The sequence below is a fragment of the Melospiza georgiana genome, chromosome 6 (assembly GCF_028018845.1).
Source record: "Melospiza georgiana isolate bMelGeo1 chromosome 6, bMelGeo1.pri, whole genome shotgun sequence".
In the NCBI taxonomy this organism is placed as follows: domain Eukaryota; kingdom Metazoa; phylum Chordata; class Aves; order Passeriformes; family Passerellidae; genus Melospiza; species Melospiza georgiana.
The window spans coordinates 53768978-53786670 of NC_080435.1; the positions used below are offsets into that span (position 1 = coordinate 53768978).

The 17693-nt window shown below is 43.7% G+C and overlaps 1 protein-coding gene across 7 annotated transcripts in view; it reads right to left on the reverse strand.

Moving 5' to 3' along the window:
* Positions 1-4975: 4975 nt before the first annotated feature.
* Positions 4976-17693, reverse strand: part of CDC42BPB (CDC42 binding protein kinase beta) — a 90975-nt gene continuing 78257 nt past the window's right edge. For 2 of the 7 annotated variants that reach the window (XM_058027368.1, XM_058027372.1), the window contains 11 exons: positions 17058-17274; positions 16609-16671; positions 13742-14338; positions 10696-10793; positions 10500-10584; positions 10234-10354; positions 10015-10132; positions 9047-9085; positions 8809-8917; positions 8649-8719; positions 4976-6675 (listed from right to left, as the gene is read on the reverse strand). In XM_058027368.1, coding sequence (XP_057883351.1) covers positions 6544-6675; positions 8649-8719; positions 8809-8917; positions 9047-9085; positions 10015-10132; positions 10234-10354; positions 10500-10584; positions 10696-10793; positions 13742-14338; positions 16609-16671; positions 17058-17274 — 1650 coding nt within the window. In that variant the 3' untranslated portion in view covers positions 4976-6543. The remainder of the gene's footprint in view (positions 6676-8648; positions 8720-8808; positions 8918-9046; positions 9086-10014; positions 10133-10233; positions 10355-10499; positions 10585-10695; positions 10794-13741; positions 14339-16608; positions 16672-17057; positions 17275-17693) is intronic. The other 5 variants (XM_058027371.1, XM_058027373.1, XM_058027370.1 and 2 more) reach the window with 3 other exon arrangements.

Genomic DNA, 17693 nt, shown 5'->3' on the forward strand with positions numbered 1-17693 from the left:
AGTCACTCCTGTGCTGTGAGCCCAAGGTGGATCCCCAGCCCAAGCCCTGCTGCTGACCCACAGGGCCAGACATGGCCAGGGCTCAGTGCAGCTCAGCCGTGGTGTTACCATGGTGCCTGTGAGAGCAGCCACATCCTCCACCCCCTACATCCCTCCTTTCTGCTGTGAGGGCCTTTTTGTGTTCTTTTCCTCTTTCACATCAGTTCATTGCAGGTGACTCCAGCCCACAGGCCTTCAAATACAAACACACAGGAATTTTCTTTGTGGGGCCAATGCCCCAGGCAGCCCCTCATTACCCCAGGCAGCCCCTCACTACCCCAGGCAGCCCCTCACTGCCCCAGGCAGCCCCTCACTACCCCAGGCAGCCCCTCACTGCCCCAGGCAGCCCCTCATTACCCCAGGCAGCCCCTCACTGCCCCAGGCAGCCCCTCACTGTCCCAGGCAGCCCCTCATTACCCCAGGCAGCCCCTCACTACTCCAGGCAGCCCCTCACTACTCCAGGCAGCCCATCACTGCACCATGCAGCCCCTCACTGCCCCAGGCAGCCCCTCATTACCCCAGGCAGCCCATCACTGCACCAGGCAGCCCATCACTGCCCCAAGCAGCCCCTCATTACCCCAGGCAGCCCATCACTGCACCATGCAGCCCCTCACTGCACCAGGCAGCCCCTCTACCCCAGGCAGCCCCTCACTGCACCAGGCAGCCCCTCACTGCACCAGGCAGCCCATCACTGCCCCAGGCAGCCCATCACTACCCCAGACAGGCCCTCACTGCCCCAGGCAGCCCCTCACTGCCCCAGGCAGCCCCTCATTACCCCAGGCAGCCCCTCACTGCCCCAGGCAGCCCCTCATTACCCCAGGCAGCCCCTCACTGCCCCAGGCAGCCCCTCATTACCCCAGGCAGCCCATCATCACACCAGCATTGCCAACACAAGGAAGGGGCTCAGGGTGACCCCCAGGGAGCCCCCACCTCAGAGGGAATTTCTTCCTTCCCTGGCTGTTTTTGGGCCTCGCTCATTGTGAGATTGAATTGTGATCTGAGGATTGGGAGGGGTCTTGATGGCTGCATCCTCACATCCTGTGCAGAGGGGGAAAGGCAAGAGCATCCCATGGTCATGGGCTGAGAGAGAGAAGAGACAACCCGTTGGCAAGGGGACCATTGCACAAGAGGGTGTCAGGATGGTGTTCTTGCCCTGCAAGTGGCTGAGGACATCAGCTCTGTGTCCTGCCTGCTCACACAGGGATTTGAGGGTGAGCCACAGGCTGGGGTGTGTTTGTGGAGTCAGACACCCTCCTGGGACACATCACTGACACGGAGGGAGGCAGAGCAGCCTGTGGCAGGAGCCTCCACCTGGTCACCCCTACGTGTTTGAATTTGCTGTTGGCGAAGCTTCATTTTTAAAATGCATTAGCAGCTCGAGGTCACTTACAATAGAGGCTTTAATTAATGCAGAGATCAATTTTTGTCAGTGCACGAGCAGAGCACAGTCTGTACTTTTCCTTCAGGAGCCACTCGCTCGCTCGTACAGAACGCGCCGCAGGGAGGGGGGAGCTCTGCAGAAACAAAATGAAGCACCAGAGTCAGTTTGTGATGCTGGGATCGAGAGCTGCTGGCAGAACAGCTGTATCCGTGATTGTATCCATGATTGTATCCATGACTGCTGCACACCGACACGCACACACAGCCCGTGCTGCAGGCAGGGCAGAGCCAAGGGGTTGGTACACAAGTGTCTCCTGGGATCCTGCCTAAACAAGGACTTTAATTCACAGACATCCTTGGTAAGCAGCACATTGCAGGGATGGTTTATGTCACTGAGGCTGTGCACGGCGGGTCTGGGCACCTGATGGCTTTATTTTGCTTCTGGTCCTGAGTGTCAGGGGTCTCCCACTGCGACAGACTAATTCAAAATGCATTAGTGTTAATGGCAAGATGTCAGGAGTCATTGCTTGCTAGGGTGTCAAAAGAAAAAGCAACCTGCACGCTATTAATGGACGCCAGCACATAGCACGGTGCCTTTGCTTTGCACGATACAGCCGCTCACAGAAGTTCTGCACAAACTCGGATTGTGGCAGAGTCCTCAAAATATCCCTGAGCCTGAAGACAGACTTGGCTCGCTGAATGTATATTTTTATATGTCTTTCAGCAGGAGGGAGCAGTGGCGGGAGGGCATTTGGCAGGGACGGGTCTCACCGGAGTGCAGGGGCCGGCCGAGGCGCTGCGGGGCGGCAGCTCCGGCCGCATCCATCAGCCTGCAGGGCTCTGCGCTGCCCGTCCCCGCGGGACTGCAGAGCGGGGACTGCGCAAGGAACAGCAAAGGAGGCGAGGCCGGAAAAATCTGAGGGTTTTATCTGCGAGAGAGCATCAATAAACCTGCATGAACCTGTGCAGTCAGATGACAAAAAAGTGCTGCAGCTTATTGGGGAGCAGGGAAAATATTTGCTGCAAGGACAGGGAAGGGGCTGATTCCTTAGTCCATGTTCCTCCTCTGGCTGGAGCACAGCACTGCAGCTCCCGCTGGCTGAGCACGTCCTGCTGTCTTCTGCTCCTGTCCTGAGCTAACCCTGCCGGCAGCGCCGGCCTGAGCATCAGGCACCGCTGGGACCGGCTCCTGCCAGCCTTTGGCTTCCCTGGGCATCCCACACCAGGCCTGCAGCTGATACCTGGTCTCAACATCACCCCCCGTTCCCAAAAACATGTTTAGGGCATCTCGGAATCACTGAGATCGTGCTGGCACCGTGCCTTCCCTCCTGTCTTCCCGACGTGGTCCTGTGCCCATGGAACCCCGTCCCCTCCAGCAGAGCCCCTCCAGCCCCGTGTGCTGCCGTGCCAGAGCCGAGCCCCGGCACCAGAGCAGCTCTCACCCCGCGGGAAGGGGCTGCCCAGGGCCCCAGGGCTGCCAGGGAGCAATGGTGAGGGGCAGCTGACAGGGCAGCCACATTTACAGGGGTCGGGCAGAGCTGCTGCCACAGCAGGGGAAGGCAAGGGCTGGGCAGCTGAACACTGATTTTTGGACTGTCTTCCTCCCTTCTGCCTGTCAGAGCCGCTTCATCCAGAGCAGATGGTGCAAACTGGAACACAAGATGCTCCAGTAGCCTGGCATGCAAGAATGCCATGTGTTCTTTTTGGTTCAAAATAAGCTAAACTCAGCAAGACAAGGGTTCTGGTCATGATACAACACCTTCTATGCATTAACACGTTGCTTAACTGCACCTCAATGTGCAGTTCAGTTCCCCAGTCATCTCCTCCCTCAGACACTTTGCTGCTTCTCAGTGCTTCAGGCTAGCAGTGCCAGCTCTCAAGGTTTTTACACATCTGCTTTCTCCCAGGGATGCCAGTCTGATGCTGTGCAGAACAAGGGTGCCTGCAGCACCTCCAGCATTTCCACTCTGAAGTCCCCTCCCTGTGACATAGCTGTGCTAAGCACTTACCCTGCAAAGTTAAAGCCAGATTTTATGCACCTCCCTCTCCAGAAGATTGCACCTGTTTAGGAAGATGTTTCTTCTCAGCACACCTGTTCTGTAGACAGAGGTGGGTGGCACAGGAGTTTAGTTCTTGGGTGGCAAGTGATAGCAGGATGTATTCCAAAATACTCAGCTTTTTGGGGAAAAGCTCTGTGCTACGAGTGACCAATTGTTCCAGTGAGTTCCACCCACCCCTCCAGCTTCAGGACCTGATGTCATACCTCTGTGAAAATGGAATGAGCAGAGAAACAGGCACACACCAAATTACCCTCATTCCTTGCATAGCTCAATTCCTCACTTTCAGTCCTAGACTGGTGCCTGCAGGGATAAGAAAGTGTATTGTCAGGGAATCATTTCACCTGAATGCTTGCATTTATGAAAATTTTCCTGAGGGCTCAAGAGGACTCTTTAGGTAACCAGAATCAAAATCCGTAAGGGAAAAGATATCTGGAAAGGGCTGTGCTGGAGGACTTGGGAAGGAATTCTGCTTGGCCAGACTTAAGCAGGGAAAAAAAAAAAAGAATAATGTATTCATATGAGCAATTAATTAATTTTTCTAGAAACGTTCTCCTGCTTAAATTATAACCAAGCCCTGGCACTGCTGAGTGCTATGATTTAATACCCCCATAATTAAAGACTTTGTTGTCATCCCAAGCCCTCACTGTGCAGAGAAAAATCAGCTCAAGAGCAGGAGAAATGTTTTTTAAAAGTCAAAGGCTGATTAGCATGAATACTTGTGAGAAGGCTTCTAGCACAGAGCCCTCAGATCTCCTGTCAGCTGTCACCCCATCCCCAGGGCCGTGTGGGTGCACCTTCCCAAAACAACCCACACCAGCCCAGGGGGGTTTGGTCAGGCAAGAACAGCAGGGTGCAAAGCACCCAGCTTGGCCTTTCCTGTGAAGGGTGAGACAAACCAAGAAGCAATTCAGGAACACTTGGCAATGCATATGGGATGAGAGATGCTTACCTAGGACAGCCTAGAGGAGATGCTGGCACTGTCCAGATACAGTGGGCTCTATAGTGCTCAAATACCAGAGCATGAGAGCTTTAAAAAACCCTGTGTGAGGGGCTGCACCATTCACACACCAATCCTTGAAATGTTCCTAAGCCTTTCCTTGGGAGTACTGCTTGGACAAGTGAAATATATTTATTGTTTTATGATACTTAAGATGCATAATTAGACCCTGCAGCCTCCTTACCATGCTTCAGCTGTAACTATCGAGTTATATAAATCATTTAAAAAGGAATTAATAGGGCCAGCAAATCAACGACATGACAACACTAAAACAAAACCAAGGGCACAAAATTTCAGTGCTGTATTCCACCAAAAGGACTTCCATGGCTCCTGAACACTCATTCACCTTCAGCAGTGTGCACCTTTCTTGTAGTGCTTTGGGAGCTCCAAAATACCTTCAGTTTATGTCAAATGTCCATGTGAACAAAGTGAATTTACCATGAGACTGAAGCAAGTGTCAGCGGCAGATTGTTTTCAGATGTCAAGACAGACAACTATAAACTTTAAAACCTCCCTCTTCTGCTTTATTGACATGTAAATTGTTCAAAAATGTTCTCACAATTCAATAATTACAAAGACTTAGACTTACATTAAAAAAGTAAAAACCAGAAAACCCCCAAAGCAGTAGTGTCCAGCTCTAACTGAGCCCCTTTATCAAGAATCTGAGAAAAAGAGCAAGTACTGTCGAACACTTAACGTAACAGGATTAAATGTTGACTAGAACACTCAGTTTAAACTAAAGATAAGTGCACGTCCTATACAGTGTTTCAGAAAAGAACATTAGCCATTGGTATATCATTAGCCCATTTAAACCGAATTTTAAATAAGTGACATCCAACTGTCATAAAATTGGCACAGAAGGCACACTTTTGTGACAATGACAAACTGGATATGCCAGCCACTGAATTAATTACAAGCTTTTAATGAAACATGGTCACAAATCTTTGAGTACTAAATGTATAATACATGGAAGCATGAGATTAAATATACACGCAAACATCACCGCACGTGGGCCATCGCAAAATATACAGGAGTGTGTTGTGCATTTTTCTACATGATCAATACTTGATTAATAATCATGGGGTCTTCATGCAGGTGAGGATACAATTAATGAGAAAAGCAGCACCCCCAGTTACACATCCTTCACGTTCCACTTTGGTAGCCAATGAACAGACTGATGTTTTAGTGCGATACAGTCCCCGGGCCAAGCAGACTCCGAGGGCAATGCGTCCACAAGAAGGCTTGCTAGCTAAACAGCATAGTGTGTCCTTACACCAAAAACCCAGGAGAAACAACTTCTCAGGAGGAGAAAGGCAGGAACTAGGAGTAAAATCTTTTTCACAGCAGTATTTTAAAGCCCTGACTAATGACTGATGAGGACTAAAAGCAGGGAATGGGTAAAGAGATAACTGTCAGTAGTCCTATGTACAAGACTAAAAAGTTGGTAGAAAGATAGAAAGACAGTTATGCGGCTGTATATGTAATGGCTAAATGAATTAAAAGGCCACAAAACTATAACCAGCTTTTCTTTGACTTCCTGGTGACTCTACTGATGTTGGAAACAACCTACAGCTTCCTACCATTCTCCTTAAGATTTAGGAAAAAAACAGTTACAGGAAAAAGGGAAAAGTGTATTCATCTGAGGATGTAACTAGCCCTGCTCACATTTCCTATTCAGAAGTCCAAATTCTGTCTAAAAGGATTTCCTGCTAATCAGACATTACATCATTCTATAGAAAAATAATATTCCTGATATTGTAGCAACATTATCAGTAACTCTATTTCTCTTTCACCATAAGAATAAGACTATTTACCGGTGGCCTTAAATGCTCCTATGCAATAAAACTGTCACAGCTGTGCAGAGAGGAATCAACCGTAACCGAGCAGTGAACAATTCTGCATAAAAAGCTCAATCGCTATTAGTAAAGAATTTTCTTCATTTCCATAGTTTGTATCTACAATCTGGATATATAATTAATTCTTGTACAACACTAGAGAGTCTGTGTCAGTCTTGGCACTAGCATCTGAGAGGCTCTGCCCTGCAGGTGAACGCCGTGCAGCAGCGGGTTACGCGTCACAGGTCGACTGGTCCAGTCCATCCAGCGTAAGCTGATTCCTATGAGGAGAGTTGGGACTTGGGGGACCACTTGGATTTGAGCTGTTCGATGGAGTAGAGTGTTTGGTGGAGTCTGAATCAGGCTGTTAATGAGAAACATTAAAGAATTATGTTTACTTGAATTTTTTACACTCAAAAGCTTTCAAAGGCACTCAAAAATGAGGGTGAGCAACACCTACGAAGCAGTGTGCATTAGATTAACTTCATGGTTAAACATTCAAGCAATTACTTCCATTACCATCAACAGGCTCTAGTGCAGTCCCAAAGGTGACCTCTGTTGCAACAGGAATTATGGTAAAGTATGTGGAAACTGCTACATCTCTGGCTCCTCTCCTTTAGCCATTGCAAAGCTTTCCTGATGGAATACATCTCTCTGCACACTGTTGTTCAGAATTTACCAGCCTGCAATTTTTAGGCAATTTTTATAGCCCAGGAGTAGCTTTATCTGCCCATGTAAACACATAAAAACTATGGTCAAATCATCTTCAGTTTGGTGAGGAGGAAGGAAACAAGCATTACGAGCTGTTTACAAAACAGCAACAAGGCTGTGAAGTGCCTGACAAACGAGTGAAGGCTGCCAAGAATCTGGCTGGAGATCTGGAAAGAGAATACACTTAGTGGGTACATCCTACGTCAATATCTAATAAAGACCATCCACAGTTATTTCCCCAGTATGAGATTAGTCCTTGGATATTTGCCTTCACAGGCTGGTCTCACTTCAACAGGATGGCTGGCAAGTTTCCCACTATTTTGGTGTGTTACAATTCTGAGCACTGCACAGATTCACAGCTAATGAAATACTGCACAAAAAAAATCTGTTACCACTGCAGCAAGTTATTTTCAAGAAAGAGAAATATATACTTAGCAAATAGATTGAAAGGTAACATCCTTCAAGAATGCTGTTCAGAAGATTTTGCATGGCTTGAACAAAAATAAGATAATCTATAACAAGATTATCCTAACATGATGTGGTTCATGAAGTCAAAAGCCATGGGGGAAATAGTATGAAGCCAAAAGGTGTTATTAGAGCCTCTTTCCAGTTTCAAACTACTATTTTTTTAAATTTAAGAAGTCATAAGAAATTGTAAGAGAAAATTCCCTTCCGAATCTATCATTAGTCATGCCTACAAACAACAATTACCAACAGAGCATGGAATATAATGGAGTCTGGGAAGGGTGAGCAGAATAACTAACACAGTCCATCATAACCACCTCTGAAAACCAAGACTGTTTCAAAAATGCCTGTGTTTAGAGATCCCCACTTTCATGTGCTTTTAATGGCTAACTGAAGGTTACAAAGGAAGTCAGACCACAGCTGTGATCAGAACTCTGGACTTGGTGTGTGCTAAGGCAGCCAGCAAAAGTCTGGACATGCTTCAAACTTCAGAGCATTATATGGGCCTGCAGTTGGGTACCAAAAAGCACTAAAAAATATCTTAGTCAGGGACTTAGCTTCCCAGGAATAATTCCTGACACTTTCCTTGCACAGACAGTGCTTTAGCAAAGATTAGAAGAAAACACATAATAAATCACAGATCCAAAAGTCATGTATCTTGTCTATTTACAAGAAGATAGTTTACACGGATCAGTTTTGTAGAGCCAAGACATTTTAAGTTTGGTGACTACTGGCATATACCCTTATTCTTGCTAAAAGCAGTTTTATGTATTATAAATTTGATTCTTTCTCAAGTTACATGACAAAAAGTCTTCCTTAAGGCAGCACAGAAAATTACTTAACTAGTCATATTACTTTGCTATTCTATGCTAATATCCTAGAGAACATTTTTAGGAGCTTTGAGGACATTTCATCAATTAGTCAAATTTCCGTTGCCTATAAAGCTTAATCGAAGACATTACATTTCTTAAAATATCACCATCAGAAGATCTTTTCACAGCTTTGCCTTTGTGCTAGCTTATCTAACTTTTGCTGGGAAAAACACTTGTGGAAAGAAAACATCTCCATGAAGTATTTCCTTGGGAATGTAATTTATTGGGAAAAGAGAGCAATCTATGCCAACAGGACACTGCTGGTGTCCATGCACAGAAGCTGTTTTACCTCTTTGTCAAACTCCTGGTCGGGGTCGGACATGCTTCGGGAAGGCATGGCTGCTCCCACATCGCTGCCACCTGCACAGAGGGAAGGGCAAAAAGCAATTTACAGCTCCTGCTGACATCACAGATTACAGCCCAGAGTGAGCAGCTTGTTCCAGCCTTACTTGAGGAGGGCCATGAGATGTAGGTTTTGTTTCTCTGCTGCTGCTGCTGCCGTGACAGGTTGGCTGAAGACTGACAGGATTTTTCATCCTGGGCAGGAGGTAGGACACTCTACAGTGTAAATGAAACACTTTGTTAGCCAGCAACAAAAGCTACCCAAGAAGAAGTTGTTACTCATGAAAACTTTACTGTGCTTTTGAAGCTATTACAACCCAGTGTTGGTAGAAAAACTGAACTTACTTGACCACATCCACATATTTTCAGTAACAGACACAAACCCTGAGAAAGACAGAGAAAGAACTAAGCCCCATAGCAGCCACTGGAACCTGTCAGTCAGCAAACCCTCCATGAAGGGGCAGGGACTGTACTAACAGCTCTGCTTTCCTTCCTCCTCCTGCTGAAATGACAAATGCCTGACCCACATCTGGGCTATCTGAGAAAGACAAGAGAAAGCCTGACTAACAGCTCTAGAATGAAGGGTACATACAGAACATAAAAGTGTACCTTCACATCTTCCTCTTGTAGTTTTAAAACTAAAATAGCTCATAAAATGCTGTATTAGTTAAATACAAAATAAAATTAATTCTATAAAGCACTGCAAGTCACATGCATTTTAGTTACCTCCACAGCATTAGTTTTTTTCCCCTTGTTATAGCTCTAGAATTGGTGAAGTGCCACAAGCATACCATACTCCAGTTCCTAACAGTTTGTAGCTACTCCTACCCTTGCTAGGGAAGCAGAGGAGGGACAGGAAGAGGAAGAAAGCAGAAGGGAGCCTTGCAGTGAGGAATGGTCACTCTGGAGAGAGATTTCAGCAGAGATAGAGCTCATGTGATAGACGTGCTCAAAGCCTGTTGGGGGTGATACCAAGAGCAGAATGTTGAGAGGATGAGGGGAAAGGAAACTCATTCTGTTGTTTTAAGACAAACAAGAAAAAGGAAGGAGGAGAGATTGATTATATACAAAACTACTAACAAGCTCCTGGCAGTGATATCTGTCTTTCAATGTCTCATTCATAAGTCAGCTAACAGTATTTCCTTGCACAGGATTTAGAAGCATTGCACAGCAGGAAGGTTCACCTTTCTCAAAAGGATTTAAAGAAGAATTCAGTACAGGGATAATACTTGAGCCCATCCAGCTCATCTTCACAGCTTTTGTGAGCAAGAACAAATGCACATATGTATCCCTCCCTTATAAATGTATTTTACCAGTGGGAGGTCCATGAGGACCTGCATTCCATCTCCTGGTCCCATGTGAGCCACGTGGTTGAAATTCGTTGGGTTAGAAATCATCTTTGACCTTAGCTCAGGGTCTCTAAGCATTTCCCTAAAAAAACAGGAGAGATTTTTTTCTATTAGCATTCCCAGTCTCTGCATGTCATCATGTATATTCAGTTATTTTTTACAAATTTACCAATAAATTCTTACCTCCTTTGCTGTAACCGCTCTTCCTCGGGAACCTTGAATACGAATCTTCTTTTGCTCCTGGTCCTGAGCATTTGCTTCTTGCTGTTGTCAGAGGTTTCTGGTACACTGAGGCCAGCTCCTGCTGTAACAGCACAAAGCAATTTCACTTACAGAGTACAGCCTGACCTAGACACATTCAACACAAATTTCATCTAGTGCAAAGGTAACATGGTGAAAATTAACTGGTTAGAATGAGTTCCCCATTTCTCCCCTTGTTCAGGACTCACCTGAAAACTTGTTCTTGAAATATATTAACCTTGGTGGCTCACAGTTAAGGAGGTTCAGTGTGCCATCCATGTTTAATGGTCTGATCTGTTTTGAGGAAGGAGACAGAGAATTACCTCAAGTCTAGCATACACTCTGAAGAAACACCTCATTTGAAAATAACCCAATTAAGTTCAATACCCAAAGAAAATGACTTACCCTTCTCAGGCCAATAGTCTGGACCCACTCCATAGTGTTAACATCAAACACATCAACACCATACTCGCTATATACTGTTACATATGAAGAATTGCAACCTGCATTGATTGAAAACAAACAGAAAACCCCAATGTCATTTCAGTAGTGCAGAACTGACAAACATTTGAGCAGATTTCAACAGTTACAAGTTTTCCACTATGTGCAAGATACATTTTAAAACACATTTTCAAAGCCCCAGTTTCAAACAGATTTTTTTGTGAGAATAGATTTGCTAAGGACAACTATCAGCATTATGGAAATATTTAAATTTGACCCTTTCAGTATTTTTTAAAACTTCACCTTGCCATTTCATGAAATTGCAAAATGGCATCTGAAGTTTTCACATGCATACAAATTTGCTAGGTGGTAGGAACTGAGCAGCCAGCTTTGCTATGGATTACTTCACTTCAGAAGCACCAAACTAACTACACATCTTTTGAGTGCAGAGGAGATGAGAAAGCCACCATCTGTGAGGTGGGTCATGAACTGATGCAGATCTGCTCTCAATTTCCTTCCTCTTTTGCTTACAATTTTCTAGCTTTAGATATTCATGTATGGATTACTTTCATCAAGTCGACAGAAAAATGTCACAATGCTTAAAGCCCGTAACTCATTTTCTCGTTTCAACTTTTTTTTTTTTAAAGCTTAAAAGGCATCAGCAGACAAGTTTATTTTAGGTCAAACAAAAAGCAGAGATCTCTGGAGCTTTGTATCAACATGGTTCTGCTCATGTGAAGACTTTCTCCTGATGTAAAAAGCAGTTACTAGTAACTTAAGGGATTTAATAGAGAGAAGATGCTTCAATAAACAAAATGAAAATAACCCAGTAGGACACTAAACACATCACAGAATCTTCTTAGAAGAACTGAAGTACAGTTGTGGTGCTATTTTTTAAATTCATTAAAAGAATGCCTTGGACAGCTATCATAAAAATGCAACACAAAAGTGATTTATGGTCAAGCATCTATTGCATGTGGTCTTGGCTGGTGTGGATGTTCAAACCAAGAGGGAGAAGGGAGCATCGGGCAGAAACCATCTGCAGCCAAGGCTGGCACGTGCCAGGCACAGCTGATGAGCTTGCCCAGATCTGAAGTGGCTCCCAAAAAGCTCTGTCAGTGCCTGCACTGGCTGGCCCAGGCTCCAGCCCCCAGCCCCCAGCCCAGCTGGCCCCAGGGCTTTGCCCCAGGCTGCAGGGCAGCCAGGGACACCCATGCTGGCTCACACAGGACACCAGCACAGGCTGGAGCAGGGACAGCCCTGATGGGCCAGCTGGGGTGACAGAGCTGGGCCAGGGTCACCCTGCCCTCTCCTGGGGTGAGGGCACTGGCTGCCCCAGACACAAATTCTCTGCTTTAGCCCAAAACCTCTCTACAACACGGTGTTTACCACAGCAGCATCACTTCCACTTTGTTGGTCTCTCCTACAAAGACTGGCTGGGAGAACTGGGGCTGTTCTCAGCCTGGAGAAGAGAAGACTCTGGGGAGCCCTCAGAGCACCTCCCAGTACCTGAAGAGGCTACAAGGGAGCTGGAGAGGGACTTTTTACAAGGCAATGGAGTGATACAACAGGAGAAATGGCTTTAAACTGAGAATGGGTTTAGACTAGATATTAGGAAGGAATTCTTTATGGTGAGGGTGGTGAGGTACTGAACAAGTTGCTCAAGGACAGTGTGGAAGAAGCTGCTCCATCCACGCTAGTGTTCAAGGTCAGGTTGGATGGAGCTTTGAGAAAATTGGTTTAATAGAAGTTGCCCCTGCCCATGGCAGGGCAGTTGGAAGTGGGTGATCTTTAAGATCCCTTCCAACCCAAACCATTCTGTAATTTTACAGCCTCCTGATGGGACAGTTAAAAAAACCCACCATCACTAGTGACAGACACTAGGACTGAGGAGTGAGGACAAGTCTAATGAAAAGGGAAGTAATTCAGTTTCCTTTGGCAGCAGAAAATGTTGCTCTTTCTACCAAAACAGCCTGAGGCCAGCACCACTCAGGACTGCACATACAAGAATGTTATAAAATAGTTTACAGTAAGAACACTTCTAATAATAACAGACAAAACCATTAACTAGCAAGTCTAGTTTGCTGAAATGCAAAAAACTGTAAAGCTGATTAAGGGAAAGGAAACATTAGTTTTAGCTAATAGTGTTTTAAAGTAAATTTCCCACTACATTGTTTTCTAGGGACTTTGCTTCAGACTTCTGTTCAGAACTAGGTCAGAGTAAAGTAAGCAAACAATTTCACTTCAAATCAAATACAATTAAACACATTCCTATTAGGACCTGGCCTGATCCACCTAACTCCTTGCTGTACTACTTAAACAAAAAGCTATTTATTGCCTTCAATCATTCAAAAATTTTAATTGCTATTTGAGCTTCAAATAGAAATACCAGATTTATCATCACCTGCCTTTGACTACTGAATATTGAAAAATGCTCTGCATGTGCCTCTGTTCTACCAAGCTGATAACCAATGCTCCTGAAACAAGCAGAGTGGTTTAAATATTACTCTCATCTATACTACTTTTGGATACTGTCCCCCTAAAATTAAAACCAAGAGGAGAAAATTTTAATCTCTTATTATCTTTATGAACCTTCAGACTTGCAGTTACATTTCCTCTTCAACTTTCTACTGTAATTTGAGAACAGTACACAGAAGACACCCTACAGGCAACTGGACATTTATGCTCTCTAGGTGAACAAAAATCTTTATAGAATTTCACAGACAGGTAGTCTTGCACTGTCCTGCATCCAGGACTACTTTCTCTAAAAATTATTTTGCATTCCACTATTTATTCTTCTGTGTCCTGTAATAAGGCAGAGCATTCCTTGCAGCATCCAGGATCTCCAAGTCCAAAACTACCCCCAGGAAGAACCACGTGTCTGTTAACTCACCAAAACTTAAACTCGATATTCAAAGACAAACTGAAGCAAAATTGAATACAATGCTGAGTATTTTTTTGACAAGTAAAGCAGCAACAGGGATATGGCAACAGAAAAACATATACATACTACAGGCAACAGGAGTTGCAGGCCACATTAGTTCCTGCATGCGTGACCTTCGACCTTGCGAATCGACGTAAACTCCCATATGGCTGAAGCAAAGCAGGAATTCCTCATTACTGAGCTCCACAGCACAAAGGGCATCAAAAGACTGCTGGGAGAGGAAGATAAGCGAGGGGTCATTAGGATTTACCAGGTTTATAGATTGTCCATCTCCCTGGATGGTCAACAGAGAGAACCCAGACTGGTAGCCAACACAGAGCTTGTCCTTGAACACTGTCATCCACTGTACAATTCCTGGAGCCTGAATTTCACTGAATTTTTTGTGGAAAGGTTTAGTTCTGTGAATTTCATAGCAAAAAACCTGTCGTTTGACAGCCACAAACAAACAAGTAGAAGAACTCTTCTTTAGTGTTCCAGTTGTAATCAATTGGCAGCCTTTAGTTTCTGCAAGCTTAATGTCAAAGTTCCCTTCTGACCCATCCAGAGAGGCCCAGGGGTAAAGGTGGACGTGATGGTTCCGACCACAGATGAGGATGATGATTTTTTCTTTGGGAGCAAGCTCTATCTGGTACACCTTCTTGCAGTCAGCAGCTCGGACTATCACTGCAAAGGAAACAAGAGCTGCCATCAGTTAAACAGGAAAATCACCAGGCCCAGAAACACTGCAGTGCTACATAGTGAGGCCTGAAAATTAATCCAAACACAGACATGTACCAGGTGAGGAAGAGCACTTATTACACATGCTTGATTCTCTGTTATTAATTCTCAGAGCAAACAATGAAACAAAGCATTCCTGCAAACCTCTCTATTCATAACAAAAATCTCAACAACACTTAGTGGGAAAATTGCTGCTTAACATGTAGGATAAATGAAGACATTTCTTTATATAATTGTATCTGTACTATCTGTACAGTGAAAGATGTTGCATCTTCAGAAGTGGGTCCAACCTCCAGGGAAACATCAGCATCTTCAGTAAATTTTGGAGGAAGACCAAATTAGCAGAAAACAAAGACAAGAAATATAAAGTATTTATTTAATCCTGATAAGTGAGGAGACAAAATGCTGTACTGTTGGCAGATCTCTCAGCCAGGTACAAAAGCAGTACAGTAAGGGAGTGTAAAACACACATATGGAAAGAGAAAAAATGCTCTTTGTGATGGGAAAAGGATAAGAGGAATGGGCTTAGGCTGCAGGAAGAGAGGCTCAGGACAGCACCAGGAAAGCCCTTTCAGAACAAGGACTAGCCAGGCTACCCATGGGGAGTTTTGCTGTTTGATGCATTTTTTTAAAGCATGGTTAGAGGCAGCTAAGGGGGTTAGGTACAATGTGTGCTCTTTGGGGATCTTGGCTATACAAGAACTTTCAAGAATGAAGTGAGTATTTAATGGGTTACAAACAAGAGAGCAATTCTAAACTAGGAAACTTAATAAGCATAAACCAATAAAATTAAATTGTAACTTTCATTTTTCTGCTAGCTGAATGCTTTAAAAATATTTATGAATTGTAGTTAAAAAAAAAAAAAAAGAGAACTCTTCATTGGAAATTCTTTGCCTTTTTTCAGTAACAGTTGTGTAATGTAGCCGAAGTTACCAAATTCTTTAAACTTGGCAATAAGGCTTTAGCTGTTTAAATCACAAAGTGCTGTTGTGGTGTACCCTCACCTGAATAAATAGATGAAATGTCTGAAGCAATGCTCTAGGAAATAACTGGCTTTGCCACAGAGAAATGGCTTCCTTCCTAGCTCTAACTCCAGCTTATTTGTCAAGAATTAAGCAATATTCTAACCAAAGACCTTTGCTATAAACAGCTGGCAGTTAATTAACACTAAAAAAATTACAACTGCTATAAAATGAAAAACAGATTACGATTTACAAAAAATGCTATTAACACACAGAACTGGCCAGAGAAAACTCCTGCTAAACATTTCTTAGCTTAAAACCAAACCTGATAATTAATTTTCACATTTACATATAACATGGTGATGCAGATAATTGTTCCTTTAGGAAATGACCTTTTAAATTAAATTTACAACTTTCTTTTATGCAAGAAGCTGTGCTGGAATTCCTGGAATTATTTTAATCTCAAGTTATGTTTATATCTAACTACTTAAAGAATGATGACCACTGGAAGTTTACTCAATGGAATGGCATTTATTACTGCTAAAAAGAATTCCAAATATCTGCTGTCTCCATGTATAAAGCAGTTTCTCCTGGAATTGGGCAATGTCTTATTCTAAACAAGAATTTTCTTGTGACCCAAAACCACATCCCTGATATAATTTAATTTTGGAAGTCAAGTAAATCTTTAAAACCTATATTCACTGCTTTATTTTACATTGAAATGCAAGCTTTAGCATGAGTAAAATCCAACTTTCAAATAGCCATAAATTACACAGAAAAATGAATTGAGAAAATCACTGACAAGACCAGCACCCCAACATCCCAAGACACATTTGCTTTGGACACCATTGGTCTTCAAGAGAATGTGAGTGGCTGTCAAATTTCTGGAAGAAACAGGTAAGACATGGAGGTTTTAAAGGGAAGTCTACAAACTTTCAAACTTTGTGTGTGCTGTGCATGCTCTGTGTGCTGATGCATTTTGATACCAGCTGTGGGAACACAGCTAAGGTGAGAATGTGCCAGGATATGCCCAGTAACTCATCCCTTTAATTTCAGCCACTCACCTGAATGTAACGATAATGACCAAATTAGTGCTTATACCTCACATTCACTTTTCCTTCTCATCAATTAACTGAGTGTTTAATACTTACTATACATGAAAGGCTGTTGTGCAACCTATATTACAGCAGCACTCAAAGTTATGGAGCTCATTATTTTGTATGTAATTACTGCATGCATTATGGCCTGACTTACCATCACGGGTCACCTCTATCACATACAGTCCTTCTTCTGAGCCAATTGCAATTCTATCTCGATCTAAGGGGGAAAAAAGGCCATTAATTCAGCTAAGCTTGGTCTTATCTTTAAAACAGGCTGTTTGTTTTGAACAGCTGAAAAAATTTCTGCACAAACAGATTTTCACCAGCAAATCAATTTTGCTTGAGTTCACACAGTCTGTCAAAAGCATGCTAAGTACCATGTTGCTAAAACAACCTGCTGAACAACTCCACAGTATTATTTACTCCAAATGGATGAAGAAACCTGAATATCAATGCAAGATTAGCATTTTTTGCCCATTATTAAATTCCTATCAAGGAATTCAGCTGAGGAATTTATTTCAAGATGTCAGTGCTCTCATTCTAAAAGCCCATCTAAAAGTTCCAACCACCTTCATACACTGATAAAAGTGAAATCAAACATACCTACAATAGCAGCAGCTAAACTTGCTTTAATAAGAGGCAGTGTACTGTCATAGGCTTCTTGTGGAATATGCACAACCTGGTTCCTCAGCCTGTTTTTGTGCAGGATAGACTGCAACCCTTCTAGGATTCCAACCCACTTTCTCTTTTCATTCTCATTTTCTGTCAGGATCAGTAGAGAACAAGACTTTGAAGGCAAACCTAAGAGAGAAGCTGTCACCTTTAAACAGATAGAGACAGTGAAATTAGTTGGAGTAATAAAAACCTTTTTTAATACACAGAACTGTGAAAAAAAACCTACACTTTCTCATGACAATGGAATGATGTACCCAAGAAACATACACAACACAGCTAATACAGCCACAGTGCTTCAGAAAAACTTACAAAACACAACTACTTCACAAGCCACAGTGGCTTTGTTCAAAAGTACTCAGCCTTGCTTAAATATTCTGAATCCTAACATATGGGCAGGGAATGCCACAATAATCAATACATGGCAGTAAAAGGCTCCTTCCTGCTCTGAACCATTGTCTGTCCTGATCCCACCCACCCATAATTCACTGAGAGTGACACACATGCTTTGGGAACCAGATGCATTGAAACCCAAAGGCATTGCTATCATCAGTTCTGAATTTGTTA